We start from the raw sequence: 19002 nt of genomic DNA on the forward strand, positions 1-19002 counted from the left end.
ACCGTGTAATACATGACTGGGCCAAGTCCATGAAATCCAGAGCCGCTCATACTTAGACATCTCCGCTCCGGCTTATAGAGGAGGGTCTTCTTAAGAAACCTCTTTAGACCTTGCGTGGTTCGGGCATATTAACGCTGTTAAAATGGATATATTGCCCAAATTTCTGTATATATTTCAGACTGTCCCTATTGTAGTTCCTGCGGCCTTCTTCAAGACCTTGCATAGGGCCATAACCAAATTTGTGTGGGGTTCTTCTAAGCCTCGGATTAGATTTTCTGTCCTCCGTATGCCCAAAGTGGAGGAGGGCGCGGGTTTACCGGACTTTAAACGTTACCATCAAGCTGCAATCCTCATGAGATTGGTGGATTGGTTCCGCTCGGCTGCGGGTAAGCAATGGGTGCGCATTGAGAAAGGTATGGCCTCTCTTGCATTGTCCTCTTTGCCTTGGTTGGCTGGTCTCCAGCGACCAACAACTTCTCTGCCTTTCCTCACACGCCAGTTTCTTGTAGTTTGGGAGCGGATCGTTGGTACCCTGGATCTTGCTCACCATCCGGGTCCTATGACTCCTCTTTTTGATAACCCTTCCTTCCCTCCAGCGGTGGGTATGGACACATTCCTATGTTGGGGGAGACAGGACGGCGGATACTTAGCTCAGACCCTTACCACTGATGGTGCTATTTTGTCGCTTGCTGCTGTCTCTGAGGCCTGCCCGGGGAGACGATCAATATGGTGGTCCTATTTCCAGCTGCGTTCGTATCTCTCTTCCATGGGTGATTGTCTTGTGTTGCTACAGGATAAGACTCCTTTAGAACTTTATCTGTTCTTGACTTCTGCTCCTTCTCACATGCTGTCCTATCTGCATGGGATCCTCCGACCTAGCTATTCTTCCTCTCAGTTGGTGTTCACTACAGCCCGGGATGAGGAAATGGGGGTTCGGCACTCTGAAGAGGATTGGGGGACTTGCTTCTTCTTGGCTCACAAATTGCCGACTTCCTGTTTTGCTCAGGAGAAAAATTATAAAATCCTTACCAGATGGTACCGTTGCCCTTCCTTTCTGCACAGGATATTGCCTGATGTGTCTGCTGATTGTTGGAGGGGTAGGGAGGCTCCTGGAACCATGTTTGTTGCACATTTGGTGGGATTGCCCCAAGCGCCGTCCCTTTTGGGAAAACATTTTTGACCTCGGAAATAAGCTTTTTGACACTGAAGTTCCTACATCTCCTTCTATTGGCTTGCTTTCCATGGTTCCTGGATCACTCCCACACCTCAAAAAGGGTATTTTTCGGCATTTTCTGACTGAACCTTGAACTATAATACCACGTCACTGGAAGTCCATTCATGTGCCTTCTTTGCAGGAATGGGTAACTGAAATGAACGGGATTATGAGGATGGAGGAGTTGATGTCTGCTGATCGGGGTAAATCTGACATCTTTGTTCAAAATTGGTCAGTTTGGTTGGTGTTTCGGGGTGGTGCTGATTTGCCTCTCTGGTTGGGTGGCCTCTTTTGAACGCACCTATCGCCAATGCTGTGTGCTTTTGTTTGTTTGTACTTCCTTCTGTTGTCTTGTGTTTGTGTCACTTTGTGTTAAAATTAACACTTAAAAATGGTCATTATTACTTGTTTTCTGGGACTGGTTTCCCTACATATTGCACTACTTTCGAATATGGATATTGTGCTGTTATTTGCCATTGGATATTATTATTTCCTTCTTATTTTTTTTTTAAATGTTTGGGAGGATACCTCCTACCTTTTGATCTTATGTACCTGTAAATTTGTATAGCTTGGATTTATTGCACTGCGTGCAAAGTTTTGAAATATCGTAAGATGTCTTATATGCTGTTTTATATTCTAATAAAAATTGTTGATAAAGAAAAAAAGAAACCTCTTTAGGTCGCCTTCACACACAGAATTTTTCTGGCAATTTAAACGACATAAAAAAAACGCTTCTAGAAACGCTTGCGTTATTAAAATGTAACATGCGTTTATAGTGGCATTTTTGGTGGCGTTCTTGATTTGGTGTCATTTTGTACATGCTTTTTTTCTGACGTTTTTGAAGTCCTATACTGAAGCCTATGGAAAAAACACCTAATGGGCTTGTCCACACACAATGGAATTGCTGCAGAATTCGGTTGAGAAACGCAGACATTTTGCTGCGGCAAAAACACACCATTTCATGCGGGTTTTCCAGCAGAAAATGGTGCGTATTTTGCTTCATTTTTCACAATGCTGGGAGATGGAGACATCTCCTCAGAAAAACGCAGCAATTCAGTCCACTTTCCGCAGCAAGAATTGACATGCTGCTGGCCTTAAAATTCGCACCGCAGGTCAATTTCTGCTCTGAATTTATACGCAGGATGTTGATGAGATATGTTAAGTCTCATCCACTATGTTGCTACTGTATTTTGCTGCATTTTTTTCCTCCGAAATTCCGGCCAGAAAAAAATTCTGCAGCCTGTGGATGAGCCTTAAACACGCCATAATCAAAGCCTGCTGCGTTTGGATAAAGATGCCACTGACCACAAAATCGCCTTAATAACGGCATAAACCAAAACACAGTTTTGTGTAGTGATTTTATATTTTACTTAATGTAACATTTGGCCACATTAAAGACGGAGCAAAAAAAACCCATTAAAAATGCCACGAAAAACATTGATGAAAAACGCTGTGTGAGTTTCCATAAATGTGGATCCGGTTATTGTCTTGGCCCCTGCTGGATTGCGGCTGTGCATTCTCTTTAATAACATGAATGGGAGTTTTGGAAAGGGTCTGCATTTTTCTTGGATTCCATTAATTTCCATGAAGAGCAATCGGGCATTGACCTCAAATGGCAAAATAACAAAAACTCATGTATAATATAAGATGTACTGCAAAGTTTGGAAAAATGTTGCAGTCCTGGTTCAGTTCACATCAGATGTCTGCCGACACTACATCAGCGTGTACATATGAACTATACGCTGAACGTAGTTGCCTGCTGTGCCAGGTGAGCGTGTACCAGCCTTGGCAATATTTACAGTATGGGTGATCTGCCTATTATTGACATTTACAGCAAACGTCACAAAAAAAGCACAAGCACCTGACCTATCTTAACATGGAAATGGCATTTAAGAAGGATCTAACCTTTGACTTGACCCTAAGGCCTGTGATATCAGATGTCACTTGAGAGTCATAGGAACCGCATAATAGTCATGTAAACTGTGGTGTATATATACGAGGCGGTCGGCACTTTACGGAGCTCCCAGGACTGCGTCACGAGCAGTGATGGATGGTGAGTATCTGGGATGTGTCCTCGTACTACTTCCTACCACTGGATTGAATTTCACTTGTGCTTAAAGGATTGAAGAAAGGTCTCCCAGAAGCAATGAGGTTTAATAAGTGACATTTTTTTGGGTATGTACATATGCATGTCCTCTCATATGTTTTATGTGGTCTACGCTTACTTCAAAACATGTGCAGCTTTTTTCTGGCGCAGGGTGACATCCGGCATCACAATTGATACATCGGTTGCCAAAACTGCCCCCATAAAAAAGCATGGTATCAATTCTGGCATCACGCCGGAAACAAAGGTGTATCACCAAACATATGTGAAAGGGGCCTGAGGCTATATTCACTGGACGATTTAGAGATAGAAAAATACCATGTGGAATTAGAAGGAAATCCGTTTCAGAAATCCGTGCGTTACTCACAGATATTATACACTGATTTAAAATCACAGGTCACTTATTTCTTTCTGCAATGAGTCGTATGGACCGCAATACGAATTTCCCAATTAAATCAATGGAAAGTGGTTTGTGGGAGGTTTTACAATCCCCCTTCTGGGTCAGCTATCACCCCAAATGTCTCCTAGGGACCACTATGTCCTGCTCCTCTCTACCTGATAGAACAATGACTGGTTGTAATGGATCGCAGGCTGCCATTAAACTGAAAGCATTTTTTTTCTTTATATTATAGATACTTTGACCTCTTTTGTTGTCATCTGTTCTCACAGTAAAGTTACACATGGTAAGTTTTTTATTCCTTTCATTTTTTTTCTTTGGATATATAGGGTGAGTAAAACTCAACTCAAACAGGTGCTCCACCTAAATGTGTTTTGGGAAAAAGTCTATATTAGGTCCTGTTCACATCTGCGTTGGGGGCTGCATTAGGAGCCTCCGTCACAGATCCGTCCGAAAATACCGTAAACAATAGCGCATGATACTGGACTATTATTTCTGGTAAAACCATGGATACCCTGACGGAAACCCGACAGAACCCATTAAAGTCAATGTGTTCCGGCAGGCGTCAATGGTGTTTGTCATACAACGGAGCCGGCTCTTTTGGTATTTTCGTTGTCCTGCTATTCTGGCAGAGCAGAACAGCGGAAATACTGACGTAGGTGTGAACAGGCCCTTACTAAGAATGGAATGGATTGACTGCTGCCAAGATGCCAGTCCTGCTTTGAGTCTGTTCAGACAGACTGGTGACTATAAATAATCCACCTAAAAAAACATATCCCTGGAGATTCCCTTTATGTTAGAGGGTGCATATGCATTAAACAGCTCCCCAGAGATCTGGGGGTAGCAGGGTTTCTTGCTATGCATTATGGTAAATAATGAGCCCTTGTGGATGGTCAGCAGCGCAGACTCCTGCAGGTGACTCCCGAGCTGTTGGTGCCATTGTGCACCGCTGGCACCAGAGATGTCATAACATTATGGCAACAAGCTAAAACCATGTATACCGGATTCGTTCTGGTTCATATGAGGAGCACTTGATACTACATTCAGACCCGCACTAGACCTTGTGCCAACACAACATCATTACTATTTGCCATTTTTCACACTATGATGCTCTATTTGTTTGTTTTATTTTTTCCTACTAGTAACTGACTGTAAATTGTTTTCTGCCTAAACTGGCCATGATTTTCTATCGACCTGATTACATAAGCATTTCAATATATTTTTACGAGATGTTAGTGAGTGCATGTGGTTTAAGCCACGATTCGTGCTTCTACTCCCAAGGGCTCCTGAATGAAAGAAGACGTTCTTTAAACAGTAGGTGTGCAGCACATTTTGTTCTGTAAGCAGGAAAATATTGACACACTGTCAGGGAACGGCCAAGCAAGTGCCTGTGAAATATACCTCTTCCTGCAATGCTGTATTGCTTGTGTATGACATAAGAAGAACTCTCAGAGGGGTTGTATCGTTTGTAATAGTTATCACTACACCAGAACACATATAGTCAGAGGCGTAACTTGAGCTCCTGGGCTCCAATGCAAAAGCTGTTAACTGGGCACCCACCTACCAGTTTCCATGTATAAGGGGTTATTCAGACGAACGAGTATAAATTCGGACGTGAAAAACTGCAGTTTTTCGCATCCAATGTGCACCCGTGTGGGACCATTTTCATGGATCCCTCAAAGACTTGTTTTACGGGCCCTTCCCACGGCCATTTGAACAGCCCCATTGAATTGCACAGTTATTTATTTAACGGACTGCGCATGGATGTATAATAGGCTTGTCTGAATAAGCCCTAATACTGGTGTCCTATAGGGCAAAGGGGCCTTTGGGTCTCCTCAGGTACCAGGGCCAAGTAGCGGTTGCTACCGCTGCACCCTCATAGGTACGGCCCCGTGTATAGTGCTCTAACTTCCTAATATAGCGTCTGTTACATTCCGTTGCTGATCCATGGGAACAGTGGCTGTAAGGGATGGAGGAAAAATCGCTTTACAACACCCTAAAAACAGTACTTGGGGACAAAAGGGACTAGTCACTATTTTAGGGAGGTAGAACGATGTGTGGTATATTAGTTTATACAAACTATAGAACAAAATTAATAATACAAGAACCAAATATTCATTATTTTGGTTTCCTTCTGTCCAAACAAGAGAGCTATAAAGTGAATGTGACACTTGTATGGATGACTGCCCACTATCCCAAGAGTTCTGAACAAAAGTTTCTGTAGACCTGTATATATGGGCACTTGGTAAAAATAAAGGACTCCCCATAGCTGATCGAGTCGGCCAGTGCCACGGTTGGAGAGGTTTCTCTGTATATAATATCCACATAATACAATCATCTGGAGAGCCTATAAAGTCCCTTTTACACGGGCCAAGTATGGGGCAAGCCATCTCATTCCCGATCATTGTTCTGTGGAAACAGGGCAAACGCTTGTTCATCGGCTGATTGCATAGTTTATGCAGCAGAAAATATTATTTTTGTCGGCAGCACCTCTTCACAGGGAGAAGTGATGCCGACGTAATGGAAATTCATGGGGACGAGTGATCGTAGTGACGATCGCTTGTCTTCATACATTACTGATCATACCATAGATTTTGATGCAGATTTTGAGCCAAAGCCAGATGTGGTTTTAAAAGGAATGGGAAATATAAAGGAGGAGCATATAATTCTCTTTGATCCTGGATTCACTTCTGGCTTTGGCTGAAAAATCTGCACCAAGAACAGCAACAAATACGCAACGTGTGAATCCAGCCTTACAATTCAGCTATGTCAGACACGTTATAGTTTTAATATTTAATGCTGTTCTATAGTAGACACAAAGACCTTCTTTGTGTCTACAAGTCCCAAGTCGCACCACCAGCATACGACTCCACAAGTCAGTGACTAAAGTGAGCAACAGTGCCACCATGTGGTCATTAATAGGTCTTGCATCTAGACACAATTTTTTTTTCCGTATGCCTACAGCTGTGAGTTTTTTAAAGTGCTAATAAGAATAAGAGAATGCGCTGAGCTTCTGTTTTATTACAGACGTTTACAAATACTCTTTTGTGTTGAGATTATTTATGTGCTGAACAAGTTTCTTTTCACTAGAGCTTTATTGACATAGAAATCATATGACATTGAGATGGTAGCGTGGCCGAGTGGTCTAAGGCGCTGGATTTAGGCTCCAGTCATTTCGATGGCGTGGGTTCGAATCCCACCGCTGCCATTATTTTTTTCGTTCTTACTATTTTTACATAGTAGGAATTAACAAAGTACAATGTGCACTAATATATTCTAGTGGACAAATATGACTTATTTCTTTCTAACTCTCTCAACCTCCTGGCTCTTACAGAAACATGGCTAGACATGACTGACACTGCTTCCCCTGCTGCTCTATCTTATGGTGGTCTCCGCTTCACTCATGCCCCCAGACCAGGGAAGAGGCAGGGTGGAGCAGTAGGTATACTTCTTTCCCCACACTGCACTTTCCAGGTCATTCCCCCGGTACCATCACTCACATTCCCCTCTTTTTGAAGTTCTCACCCTCAGACTCTTTTGCCCATTCTCCCTCCAAGTGGGATTTGTCTACGGCCCCCTCAGGATCACCCCGACCTGTCTCCAATCTGCCCTTCATCTCTAAACTTCTGGAACGTTTGGTCTACTATCGCCTTATCCACTATCTCTCTGCTAACTCTCTTCTCAACCCCTTACAATCTGGTTTCCGCACTCTACGCTCTATAAGGACTGCCCCAACTTAAAGAGGCTCTGTCACCAGATTTTGCAACCCCTATCTGCTATTGCAGCAGATAGGCACTGCAATGTAGATTACAGTAACGTTTTTATTTTTAAAAAAACGAGCATTTTTGGCCAAGTTATGACCATTTTTGTATTTATACAAATGAGGCTTGCAAAAGTCCAACTGGGCGTGTTTAAAGTAAAAGTCCAAGTGGGCGTGTTTAAAGTAAAAGTCCAACTGGGCGTGTATTATGTGCGTACATTGGTGCGTTTTTACTACTTTTACTAGCTGGGCGTTCTGACGAGAAGTATCATCCACTTCTCTTCAGAACGCCCAGCTTCTGGCAGTGCACAAACACAGCGTGTTCTCGAGAGATCACGCTGTGACATCACTCACTTCCTGCCCCAGGTCCTGCATCGTGTCGGACGAGCGAGGACACATCGGCACCAGAGGCTACAGTTGATTCTGCAGCAGCATCAGCGTTTGCAGGTAAGTCGATGTAGCTACTTACCTGCAAACGCTGATGCTGCTGCAGAATCAACTGTAGCCTCTGGTGCCGATGTGGCCGACACGATGCAGGACCTGGGGCAGGAAGTGAGTGACGTCACAGATCTGCACTGCCAGAAGCTGGGCGTTCTGAAGAGAAGTGGATGGTACTTCTCGTCAGAACGCCCAGCTAGTAAAAGTAGTAAAAACGCCCCGATGTACGCACATAATACACGCCCAGTTGGACTTTTACTTTAAACACGCCCACTTGGACTTTTGCAAGCCTCATTTGCATAAATACAAAAATGGTCATAACTTGGCCAAAATGCCCGTTTTTAAAAAATAAAAACGTTACTCTTATCTACATTGCAGCGCCGATCTGCTGCAATAGCAGATAGGGGTTGCAAAATCTGGTGACAGAGCCTCTTTAAGTCTCAAATGAACGCCTGATGGCTAAATCTAGTGACAACTACTCTCTTTTGATTCTTCTGGATCTCTCGGCAGCAATTGACATTGTAGATCACCAATTCATACTCAATATGATTCACTATATTGGCCTTAAACGGTTATTCCCAAGTGAAGCCTTTTTTTTTTTTCATGAATATGAAACATACATACTGGCAATTATTAGTTTAATGATGCAAATACTTTGTACTCATTTTCTGACATAATTTTTTATAAACCTTCCAATGCAGCTACTGCCTGTTCTATTTTTAAATGGGGGCGTGAGAAGTTTTATGTTAATCAAGCCTCTCTGCTGTCTTAGGCTGGATTCACACGAGCACATTACGTCCGTAATGGACGGAACGTATTTCGGCTGCAAGTCCCGGACTGAACACACTGCAGGGAGCCGGGCTCCTAGCATCATAGTTATGTACGATGCTAGGAGTCCCTGCCTCTCCGTGGAACTACTGTCCCGTACTGAAAACATGATTACAGTACGGGACAGTTGTCCTGCAGTGAGGCAGGGACTCCTAGCATCGTACATAACTATGATGCTAGGATCCCGGCAGTGTGTTGGGTCCGGGACTTCCGGCTGAAATACGTTCCGTCCATTACGGACGTAACATGCTCGTGTGAACCCAGCCTTAGTGCGCACACCCGACGCTGCAAGCCACTGTAATAGTAACAGCATCGGGAGTAACGGTGGCAGAACGATCGTCTGAACCAGGCTGAGCATGGTTGAGACGATCCCAACTCGTATTCCCCGCAATTGTCAGTTTACAAACATCATTATAAATAAACAAAATCTATCTCCCTCTCCTCACGCCCAACCCCCTATCACGCATGCGCGTGTGCTCACGATGAGACGGCCGGGACCTAACGCGCATTCGACACGTCTTGACTACAGTAACTCAAGCTTGACAAAGGCTGCATTGAGCAGCTGAAATGTTACCCTACTTTCTTGCTCAGATGGGAGAATAAATCCATCTACTTGATATTTTCAACTTGGAGTGCCACCTCTTCCAATTGTTTGCATACTGTGGTATGTTCAAGTCGGATTCCTGGAGGCTGGCACCCATTTGGCCTGGAGGCTTTGCTGTTCTGCTGTGCTGCCCATACCTCTAACCTTTGGATCTACCCTGTGCCAGTCACTGCACTGGTTGCCCACTCCCCCCAGAATTAAATTCAAACATATTACTCTCACTCACAAAGCTCTCCACAGTGCTGCACCTCCTTACATCTCCTCCCTCATCTCTGTCTACCGCCGTACCCGTGCTCTACGTTCTGCCAACGACCTTAGATTTAAATTCTCCATAATCCGAACCTCTCCCTCCCGTCTCCAAGATTTTTCTCATGCTGCACCAGTCCTCTGGAGCGAGGCCTATAACATTCCCTAATCTGACTCCTTTCCTTGGCCCCCATTTTACGTTAGTCATCAGAACCTGACCCCCTCATTCAGCCGTATCCCCCAACACTTCCTGGACCCTAAGGCACTTTATGGGTAAGTTCACACGTAGCGTAAATACTGTGGATTTTCGGGAACGTATTTAGTTGAGGAAAATCTGCAGCACTAGACAGTAGCAGCAGAGTGGATGAGATTTGATTAAATCTCATCCACACGCTGCGTAAATGATAAGTGAAAAAAACCGCTCAGAAGTTGACTTGCGGTGCTGTTCTTTAATCCGCTGCATGTCAATTGTATTGCGTAATCGCTGCTTCTATGTTGCAGGTTTTCCCTATTGAATTCAATGTTGAGGTAAAAAATGCAACAAATAGAATATGTCGAGATAAATCGCAACTCAAAAAAAATAAAATTTCATACTTACCCAGAATTTTGTGCTTCTTCGTCCAGGCTGGCCTCCTGGGATGACGTTTCATCTCACGTGACCGGTGCAGCCAATCACATGGGATGAAACGTCATATCAGGAAGCCAGTCTGTAGGACTTTCGAGGGTAAGTATGCATGTTTTTTTGTGTTTTTTTTTAACTTGTTTTCTGCCTCGGACATTCAGGCCGAAAAATGGCACTGCAATTTTGACCAGTTTTTTGGCCGGAATTCCCTGCAGCCGCCGGGGCGGATATGCTGTTACCCTGAATCAGTCATACACAAACACTGGCTGGTGACTATCACATGTATAAAAGATGGCTGGACCATTGTACTGAACAAGCACTTCTTACATTTTGTGTCTCCCCTATTTCCTCATAGATTGTAAGCTCTTGCGAGCAGAATCCTCACTTCTCTTGTTTGAATGGTATATTAGTTTTGTCACTATGTAATGTCTGATATTGTCTGTTCATGTTTCCTCTGAATTGTAAAGTGCTGCGGAATATGTTGGCGATACATAAAGATTATTATGATTATTATTAAGCCGCATCTGGTCATGCAGGGGAGATGTATCATTACATGGCCATCATTCAAATGGATAATAGACCATGTAATGCTTGGGAGGCCATGTCCGCCAGAGCAGGAGTCGCTCTTATAGATCGGGGGACTCTTCTCTATGACAGCCGTATGACTTAATAGGGCATATGAATTGGTTGTCCTGACGTGTGTAATACGTGTGAGCAAATTTTGCGGTCCTATAAGAGCAATATTTAAATACCTTTAAAGGGGTTTTCTCACTTCAGACATTTATGGGATGTCTATATTATTTGTCAGATATGTCTGATAGGTGAGGGTCCCACCTTCGGAGTACGAGTTTCCCCTGACCCTTGTTCGGCTAGCATATAGAAGAAACTTTTTGGCCTACATCAGACATATACCTCTGTATGGTCAAACACACATATAGCGACGTATACTGTGACTTAAGCTCCTATTGTGCAGACATGTGCCAAAAGAGTGTGATTTTGGCATATGTTTGACAGGTTTACTTCTGGATACCTTTTTTTATGTTACTGAACATGGAGGCTACTACTTTTAACCTGTTATAGCAACACGTACCTGTTGACAAAGTCATTTATGTGACGTGTCCTGTGACAATATATGGTGTATACTGCCATCTTCTGGAAGTTTTAGATATTTAGAAGTCTGTCTTTGCAAGTAAATTGCATAATAGTAAGGGTATGTTCACACGGCTTAGCAAAATATGTCTGAAAATACGGAGCTGTTTTCAGGCGAAAACAGCTCTTGATTTTCAGACGTTTTTGTAGCAACTCACGTTTTTCGCGGTGTATTTTACCGACGTTATTGGAGCTGTTTTTCAATGGAGTCAATGAAAAACGGCTCCAAAAGCGTCCCAAGAAGTGACATGCACTTCTTTTTTGTGGGTGTCTTTTTACGCGCCGTATTTTTACAATAAATAAAATAACACCTTGTTGGAACAGAACACCATAAAACACATTGAAAGCAATGGGCAGAGGTTTGTAGGTGTAATGGAGCCGTTTTTTTCAGGCGTAATTCGAGGCGTAGAATGCCAGAATTACGTCTGAAAACACTGCGTGTGAACATACCCTAAGACCTAAAAGGGGGTTTTAAGTCGTATGTAAATGAGAAAACTAGAAGGACTTCTGTGCCATTTAGGTAAAGTTGGCTCAAGCTTTCTTATTTTTTTGCTCCACACACCACTGTCCTTTTCCCTATTTGAACGTATTGGATATACTATATTTTGTTTTAACGATACTATGTAACAATGTAAGGGCCAGTTCACACAGAGTTTTCTGATGCGGAAACCGTGTCGGAAAATGCTCCAAAAATCGGCCGAAAATGCGTCCCATTGAATTCAATGGGAGACGGAGGCGTTTATTTCCCGCGAGCGAAAAAACCGTCTCGTGGGAAAAAGAAGCGACATGCCCTATCTTCGAGAGTTTACGTCTCTGACCTCCCATTGACATCAATGGGAGGCGGAGAAAGCGGAAAACGGCGTGCAGGCAGATCAAAATCTGCCTGCAAAAAACTCTGTGTGAACATACCCTTAGAGTTTAATATACTTTGTATTTCAGCTCCCTACCATTTTCAAGATCTCTGCTTACTGCCATTTATTATTAAATTCTGAGGCTGAAATTCTCTATTGCTGCTGACATAGTGAGGACTTCTTTACAATGTATTATTGTATGTAAAAGCAATTAGCCTGGAGTCTAAGGGCCCTTTTACATGGGCCAGTGATCAGGTAAACCGATAATTTTCCTGCGTAAACAGGGCAACGATCTACGGATGAATGAGCAAACGCTCATTCATTGTATGATTATATTGTTTATGCAGCAAGAAATATATTATAGTTGCTAGGCAGCACTATTCCTCCCGAGTTTCCAATATACATGCCCTCTTGGCTCGTCCGAGCATGTATGTGTTTTCAATGGGGAGAGGGGAATAAGGGCGGATTCAGACGAACGTGCTTTGCGTCCGTGCCGGCCGCGTGGTTTTCACGCGGCTCGCGCGGACCTATACAAGTCTATGGGGCAGTGCAGACAGTCCGTGAGTTTTGCGCAGCGTTAGTCCGCTGCGTAAAAGTCGCGACAAGTTCTATATATCAGCGTTTTTCGCGCATCACGCACTCATTGAAGTCAATGGGTGCGTGAAAATCACGCATGCCCCACGGAAGCACTTCCGTGGGACAAGCGTTATTCGCGCAATAACAGTAAAAGAATGAATGTCAACAGAAAAGCACCACGTGCTTTTCTGTTTACAAACATCCAAACGGAGTGTCATAAAGATGGTGGCTGCAGCCGCGCATCCATATGAACAGGGAACACGGAGCTGTCAAGTGCCTTTTGCGCACGCAAAACGCCGCGGTTTTTGCTTGCGCAAAACGCACACGGTCGTCTGAATCTGGCCTAAGGCTTATCTCCAGTGATAACAAAGGATCGGGCAGGTTGAAATCCAACATGCCCGATCCTTCTTTCCCAAACATTTGCCATTGTGGGAAAGTCGGGACAATCCCATACACATTAAATGGTCAGCTGGTCCCACTGGTGGTGTTAGCCGACATTCATCTAATGTGTAAGAGCATGTACATGGGTATGTGTATGTGTTTATGGGGGAGTCAGGATAGATGATGTTGGTCAAGGAAGCAAGCAATCAAGTTTATGGCCAGGATTATGTGTAAGAAAGGAGAGGTGTTTTTTTTGTTTTTTCTGCTGCTGTGTTTATCTCACAGAGGATGGCCTAAAATAATATTGTACCCTCGGCTGTGGAAAGGGCTTGTTCCTGAGGTTTTCAGTATCTAAGGCTGGATTCACACGAGCGTGGCGTTTTTGCGCACGCAAAAACGCGGCGTTTTGCGTGCGCAAAAAACACTTAACAGCTCCGTGTTGCAGCAGCATATGATGCGCGGATGCGTGCTTTTTGCGCAGCCTCCATCATTATGACACTCCATTTGGATGTTTGTAAACCGAAAAGCACGTGGTGCTTTTCTGTTTACATTCATCCTTTTGACAGCTGTTGCGCGAATCACGCAGTTCGCATGGAAGTGCTTCCGTGCGGCATGCATGGTTTTCACGAACGGATAAAGCCTTAGTGTAAACAAGACTGTTTTCATTCATTGACAGCTAGCAGAGATTTTAACAATAATGAGACATTTAAACAAGCATAACAAATTATATAAAACTGGTCAGACCCTTTAAGACAGCAAGACTATTTGAGCAGAATTTAAAAAAAAATATTTTATTGAAATATTTGATTAACAATTTTCAGTAGCTGCTGCAGAACCTCTCACTCATCCAATTGCTAAAGCCATTTGAACCATAACAATAATGCAATATAAATCTGTGTAAACATGAAATCAGGAGCTACTAACAAATGTTACTTGTTCAGTACAAAAATACTTCTACGGCATATTCTCATCAAGTCGGCATTGTTAAATAATATCATAAGCCACACAAACCATTCATGTGTACAAAACTGTTTTATGAAACTTTTCTTTTTACAAATTTCTGTTTGAAAAGTTGTGTTGATGTAGAATGCATGTCTATATAGAGGAGCATAAGAAAAATAAATCTTTTCTACATATGCAGAATGCGAAACCATAGATAGACTCATGCCGCCTTGCTCCGCCATATGCTGTAGCCGCTCAATCTTGGGATCAGTGAGGGCCCCAATTACCAGACACCATGATTAGAGCCTATCAATAAATGCCATCATTGTCTGTAATGGCTTATCCCCCTTGAGATTACAGAATTACATCAAAACTTAATAAGTGGGTGCAATTGCTAAGTGCCAATCATGGGGCCAAAAGAAGCGAGTCCTTCCACTGAGGAAGATTTCCATTAACAGTGACATAGGGTTAACTGTTACAGGTAAGTTTGTCGCGTTTCTCTTGCGTTGAATGGCTGAAAGAGTATCTCCAGCCTCCTAAACATCACTTTGGAGGCTGTGCAATGGGCAGTATCGTACCCACTAGCTCCATTAGATTCCCTAATGTAAATGGGCCGATCGTGATGATCGCTCCGCTATAAAAAAAAAATGCCTCTGGTCGTTTGGGGCTTTACTCGGTATCTAAAGGCCCATTTACAGGTGCCAATGATCGAGCAAACGCTCATTTGTCGGTTGATTTAATCTTACATGCTTCCCTAAAAATCATCGTTGTTGGCAGCCCATCTCCCAACATAAACGGGATGTGCTACCGGCATTATGTAAACTGTGTGTAGTAACGATCGTCCGTCCCCATACGGTTTACATTGGTAATGGAGGGGCCCTAAAACAAGAGCCGATCGACTTGTAATTATCGGTGATCGGCACTTGTAATGGGCACATATCTGCCCATGTAAACCCTCCTTTACTTTATGCAGTTTGGGGGGTGGCAAGTTGCATGTCCAGGACAGGAACTGAGGCGGGGGAAGGGTTTGAAGATTATATGCGTTTTCAGGTAGCGGCTGAAGAAATGCACCAGGGCAATAAAGGACAGGACTCTTTTGTAATTTAAATATAATTTCCTTCCCCCACCTTGCACCTCTTTATTTTATCCTGCACACACAAACAAGTTATACTTCTTTAATGACCAAAAGAAAGAATTTCTTTAGGGATCATGCACACAGCAGAATTATAGCTCAATACAAGCCCTGTACGGAGCCATAATACAGTACCCTCAGCAGGCACAGGGCCCTTACTGTACCTCCATATGACTCCAGATTCGTACAGAATCCATTGGGTGCCATATTACGGAGGTGTTCTCCCCTAGAAGCATTGCCTCCGTAATAAAGCGCTATATACAGGTAGCTTACAGCAGCACGCAAAGTGACTATGGCCGCCGTCATACAGACTCTGGGCTGAGCTCTTCTGTGTGCTTGAGCTCTAATACACATAATTTCTGGTGGTAGATAAATCTATGGAGATCTGTGGAGAAGGGAACAATAGGGAAGCTGGAATATGGGGACAAAACAGCTGTGTCACCCATGTCAGAATGTGGTCTCCGGTGAAGTAAATAGGAAAGCCTGGCAGATTCCTATACTGGATGTCCGTACATGAGTCTACAATTTGTCCTGTCCATTATAGTAATAATTTTGCAATGTGAGGTAAACACATTTTCATATAAATTCTTCTCAAATAGTAACCAGATGATTTGTAACAATACACTTTTTTATGTCGGGGCGCAGGGTATCTGGAGGTTCTATAGAAGCAAAGGTAGGCACAAAAAAAGAAATAAAGCAAATAAAATAAGCAACATTTTTGTAAAATGTAACTTTTGTTGAGATGGACTGGGCCTGGTTTTGATGTAAAAATCCACTGAGTCAGCAAAGGAGAATTTCTTTGGGTTGTAACCAAGTTCTTTCTGAGCCTTATCTATTCGGAACGTGTGCACCACCGCAATTTTCATTACCTGGAAACAAAGAGGCAGATTGGTTGTTAGATCTGATGAAGTAATGAAATGTATTTTGAGATCTGTGAATCTAATTCGCTCAGTTCACTCCAATATCCTACTTCCATGTCACTCACAGGGGCACTCACAGGGGCACAGGAGGCTGAGATATGAGGGGTTGTTTGATGAAGACCTCACACTGTAGGCGGCTTTGTCTGTCCCTGTGCTGTTTGTGACGTGATTACCTGGGATTTTCCTTACTTTACTGAGAAAATACCAGATCTGCAGAGTCAAGAAGTCATAAAGATATTTCATTTCCTTTCAAAGGGGATTATGTTAGTCGGTTTGGCAACTGTTCATCCATGTCATAGAATAACAATTAAACAGTCATTTTATTTCTTCGTCCCCTGCAAGTACTTTTTTTTTAATTCTCTGAATTTCCTTACCAACTGATGTGTGAAACACAGACAGCACATGGATGTCGTCCGTGTGCTGTCCATGGTTTTCACTTACCCATAGACTTCAATGGGTGACAAAGTGCCCGAAAACGCACCAATATAGGACGTGCAGTGAGTTTCACCCAACGGACACTCGCTGCGTGAAAACGCATGTCTGAATAGCCCCATTGAAATTAATGGGTCCATGTGCTGACAGTTATTTCAACGGACCGCACACGCACGAGTATTTACGCTTGTCTGAATGAGCCCTAAGTGAGGGTTCAGATTTTGCATATATAAAAGTAAAGCATTTGCTCATCAAGGAAACCAAAAATGTAGGTTATGTAATATGTCTTACCTCGTGTCTGGTCAGCAATGGGTTTAAGGACACAAATGGTCTTAAGACGAGATGCATGTATTCCAAAATATAAGCTACATAGAAAACATAAGACAGTTAGCCATGGTAGGTAAACTGCGTACTAGGTGAGCCATATTATAAAGTGACATCACTGTACAGCAGGGGTCTCAAGCACGCGGCCCCTGGGGCCATCATCTATGGCCCGCTGGACACAGAGCCGCTAGTACAGACTCTGCTCCGGGACTCTGGAATTCCCTGACATCGCTGTCTACATATGGACAGCGATGTCCGGGGCTTCCCCAGAGCCGGAGTCCAGTGAGAGCACTAGTATCGGCTCTGCTCCGGGACTCTGTGGAATTCCCTGACATCGCTGTCCATATATGGACAGTGTGTCAGGGTCTTCCCCAGAGCGGAGTCCCGGGCAGAGCGCTAGTATCGGCTCTGCTCCGGGACTCTGTGGAATCTTCTGACATCGCTGTCCACATATAGACAGCGATGTCAGGGGCTTCCCCAGAGCTGGAGTCTCGGGCAGAGCGCTAGTATAGTCTCTGCTCCGGGACTCTGGGGAAGCCTCTGACATCACTGTCCATACATCCACAGTGATGTCAGGGGTTTCCCCAGAGCAGGAGTCCCAGTGATGTCAGGAGCACAACTGGAGTCCCAGGAAGAGCCTACTAGCGCTCTGCCCGGGACTCCAGCTCTGTGGTTGCCCCTGACATCCATGTCCATATATGGACAGTGATGTCAGGAGCAGAGCTGGAATCCCAGATAGAGTGCTAGAAACGGCTCTGCTCCGGGACTCCAGCTCTGGGCAAGCCCCTGACATGACTGTCCATATATGGACACTGATGTTAATGGCTTCCCCAGAGTTCTGGTGCAGAGCCTATACTGGTGCTCTCCTCTGGGACTCCGGCTCTGGGGTTGCCCCTGATATCACATTCCGGTCCAGGAGGATCCCCTGACGTCACTGTGTATGGACAGTGACGTCAGCGGCTCCAACAGTAGATGAATCCCCAGCCAAAGCGTCGGCAACGCTTTGGCTGGTGATTCCACTCCTAGAGGAAGCCCCAATGGAGCTATCTACTTGGGGTGTGTGTGGCATTATCTGCAGAGGGCACTGTGGCAGCATCTGCGGAGGGCACTGTGGCAGCATCTGCGGAGGGCACTGTGGCAGCATCTGCGGAGGGCACTGTGGCAGCATCTGCGGAGGGCACTGTGGCAGCATCTGCGGAGGGCACTGTGGCAGCATCTACGGAGGGCACTGTGGCAGCATCTACGGAGGGCACTGTGGCAGCATCTACGCAGGGCACTGTGGCAGCATCTACGCAGGGCACTGTGGCAGCATCCACGGAGGACACTGTGGCAGCATGTACAGGGGACACTGTGGCAGTATGTACAGAGGACACTGTGGCAATCATCTATGGGTGTGTTGCATTATCTACAGAGGGCACTGTGGCAGCATCCACGCAGGGCACTGGCAGCATCCACGGAGGACACTGTGGCAGCATCCACGGAGGACACTGTGGCAGCATCCACGGAGGGCACTGTGGCAGTATGTACAGAGGACACTGGCAATCATCTATGGGTGTGTTGCATTATCTACAGAGGGCACTGTGGCATTATTTACAGAGGGCACTGTGGCATTGTCTACAGAGGGCACTGTGGCACTGTCTACAGGGGGCACTGTGGCACTGTCTACAGGGGGCACTGTGGCACTGTCTACAGAGGGCACTGTCTACAGAGGGCACTGTGGCATTATCTACAGAGGGCACTGTGGCATTATCTACAGAGGGCACTGGCAGCATCTACAGAGGGCACTGTGGCACTATCTAATTGGGGCTGCCCAATCTTGACATGTGTGTCTGCCAAACGCTGCCAACTGAGCCGCCGGACTGCATTTAGCAACACGAAAACTGGATTGTTAAAATTTCACGTGGAGAAATATCTCAAATTTTAAACCTAACGGTATTATTATAGTAATATAGTATTCTAGTAATATAGTGTTATAGTAGATCAAGTAACTAATTGATTAACAATAATTTTGTATTGTATCAAATTTGAAAGTAATGTGGCCCGTCAACTTCCCATTTTTTCTATATGTGGCCCACTTACCCGG

General features: G+C 44.4%; 1 protein-coding gene, 1 long non-coding RNA gene and 1 other non-coding gene across 6 annotated transcripts in view; 2 read left to right on the top strand and 1 right to left on the bottom strand.

Moving 5' to 3' along the window:
* Window positions 1–19002, top strand: part of LOC142655731 (uncharacterized) — a 188257-nt gene that overhangs the window by 5299 nt on the left and 163956 nt on the right. For 3 of the 4 annotated variants that reach the window (XR_012849543.1, XR_012849541.1, XR_012849542.1), the window contains exons 2-3: window positions 3950–4000; window positions 15889–15916. This is a non-coding gene — a long non-coding RNA (uncharacterized LOC142655731). The remainder of the gene's footprint in view (window positions 1–3949; window positions 4001–15888; window positions 15917–19002) is intronic. The other variant, XR_012849544.1, reaches the window with a different exon arrangement.
* TRNAL-UAG (transfer RNA leucine (anticodon UAG)) lies at window positions 6841–6922 on the top strand. The gene has a single exon. It is a non-coding gene; the product is annotated as a tRNA-Leu (tRNA).
* SDR42E2 (short chain dehydrogenase/reductase family 42E, member 2) overlaps window positions 15903–19002 on the bottom strand; it is a 39100-nt gene continuing 36000 nt past the window's right edge. The window contains exons 10-11 of the mRNA XM_075830229.1: window positions 16887–16960; window positions 15903–16112 (exon numbers count right to left, since the gene is read on the bottom strand). Of these exons, the coding sequence (XP_075686344.1) occupies window positions 15903–16112; window positions 16887–16960 (284 nt within the window). The remainder of the gene's footprint in view (window positions 16113–16886; window positions 16961–19002) is intronic.

The sequence above is a fragment of the Rhinoderma darwinii genome, chromosome 6 (genome assembly GCF_050947455.1).
Source record: "Rhinoderma darwinii isolate aRhiDar2 chromosome 6, aRhiDar2.hap1, whole genome shotgun sequence".
NCBI classification, from domain to species: domain Eukaryota; kingdom Metazoa; phylum Chordata; class Amphibia; order Anura; family Rhinodermatidae; genus Rhinoderma; species Rhinoderma darwinii.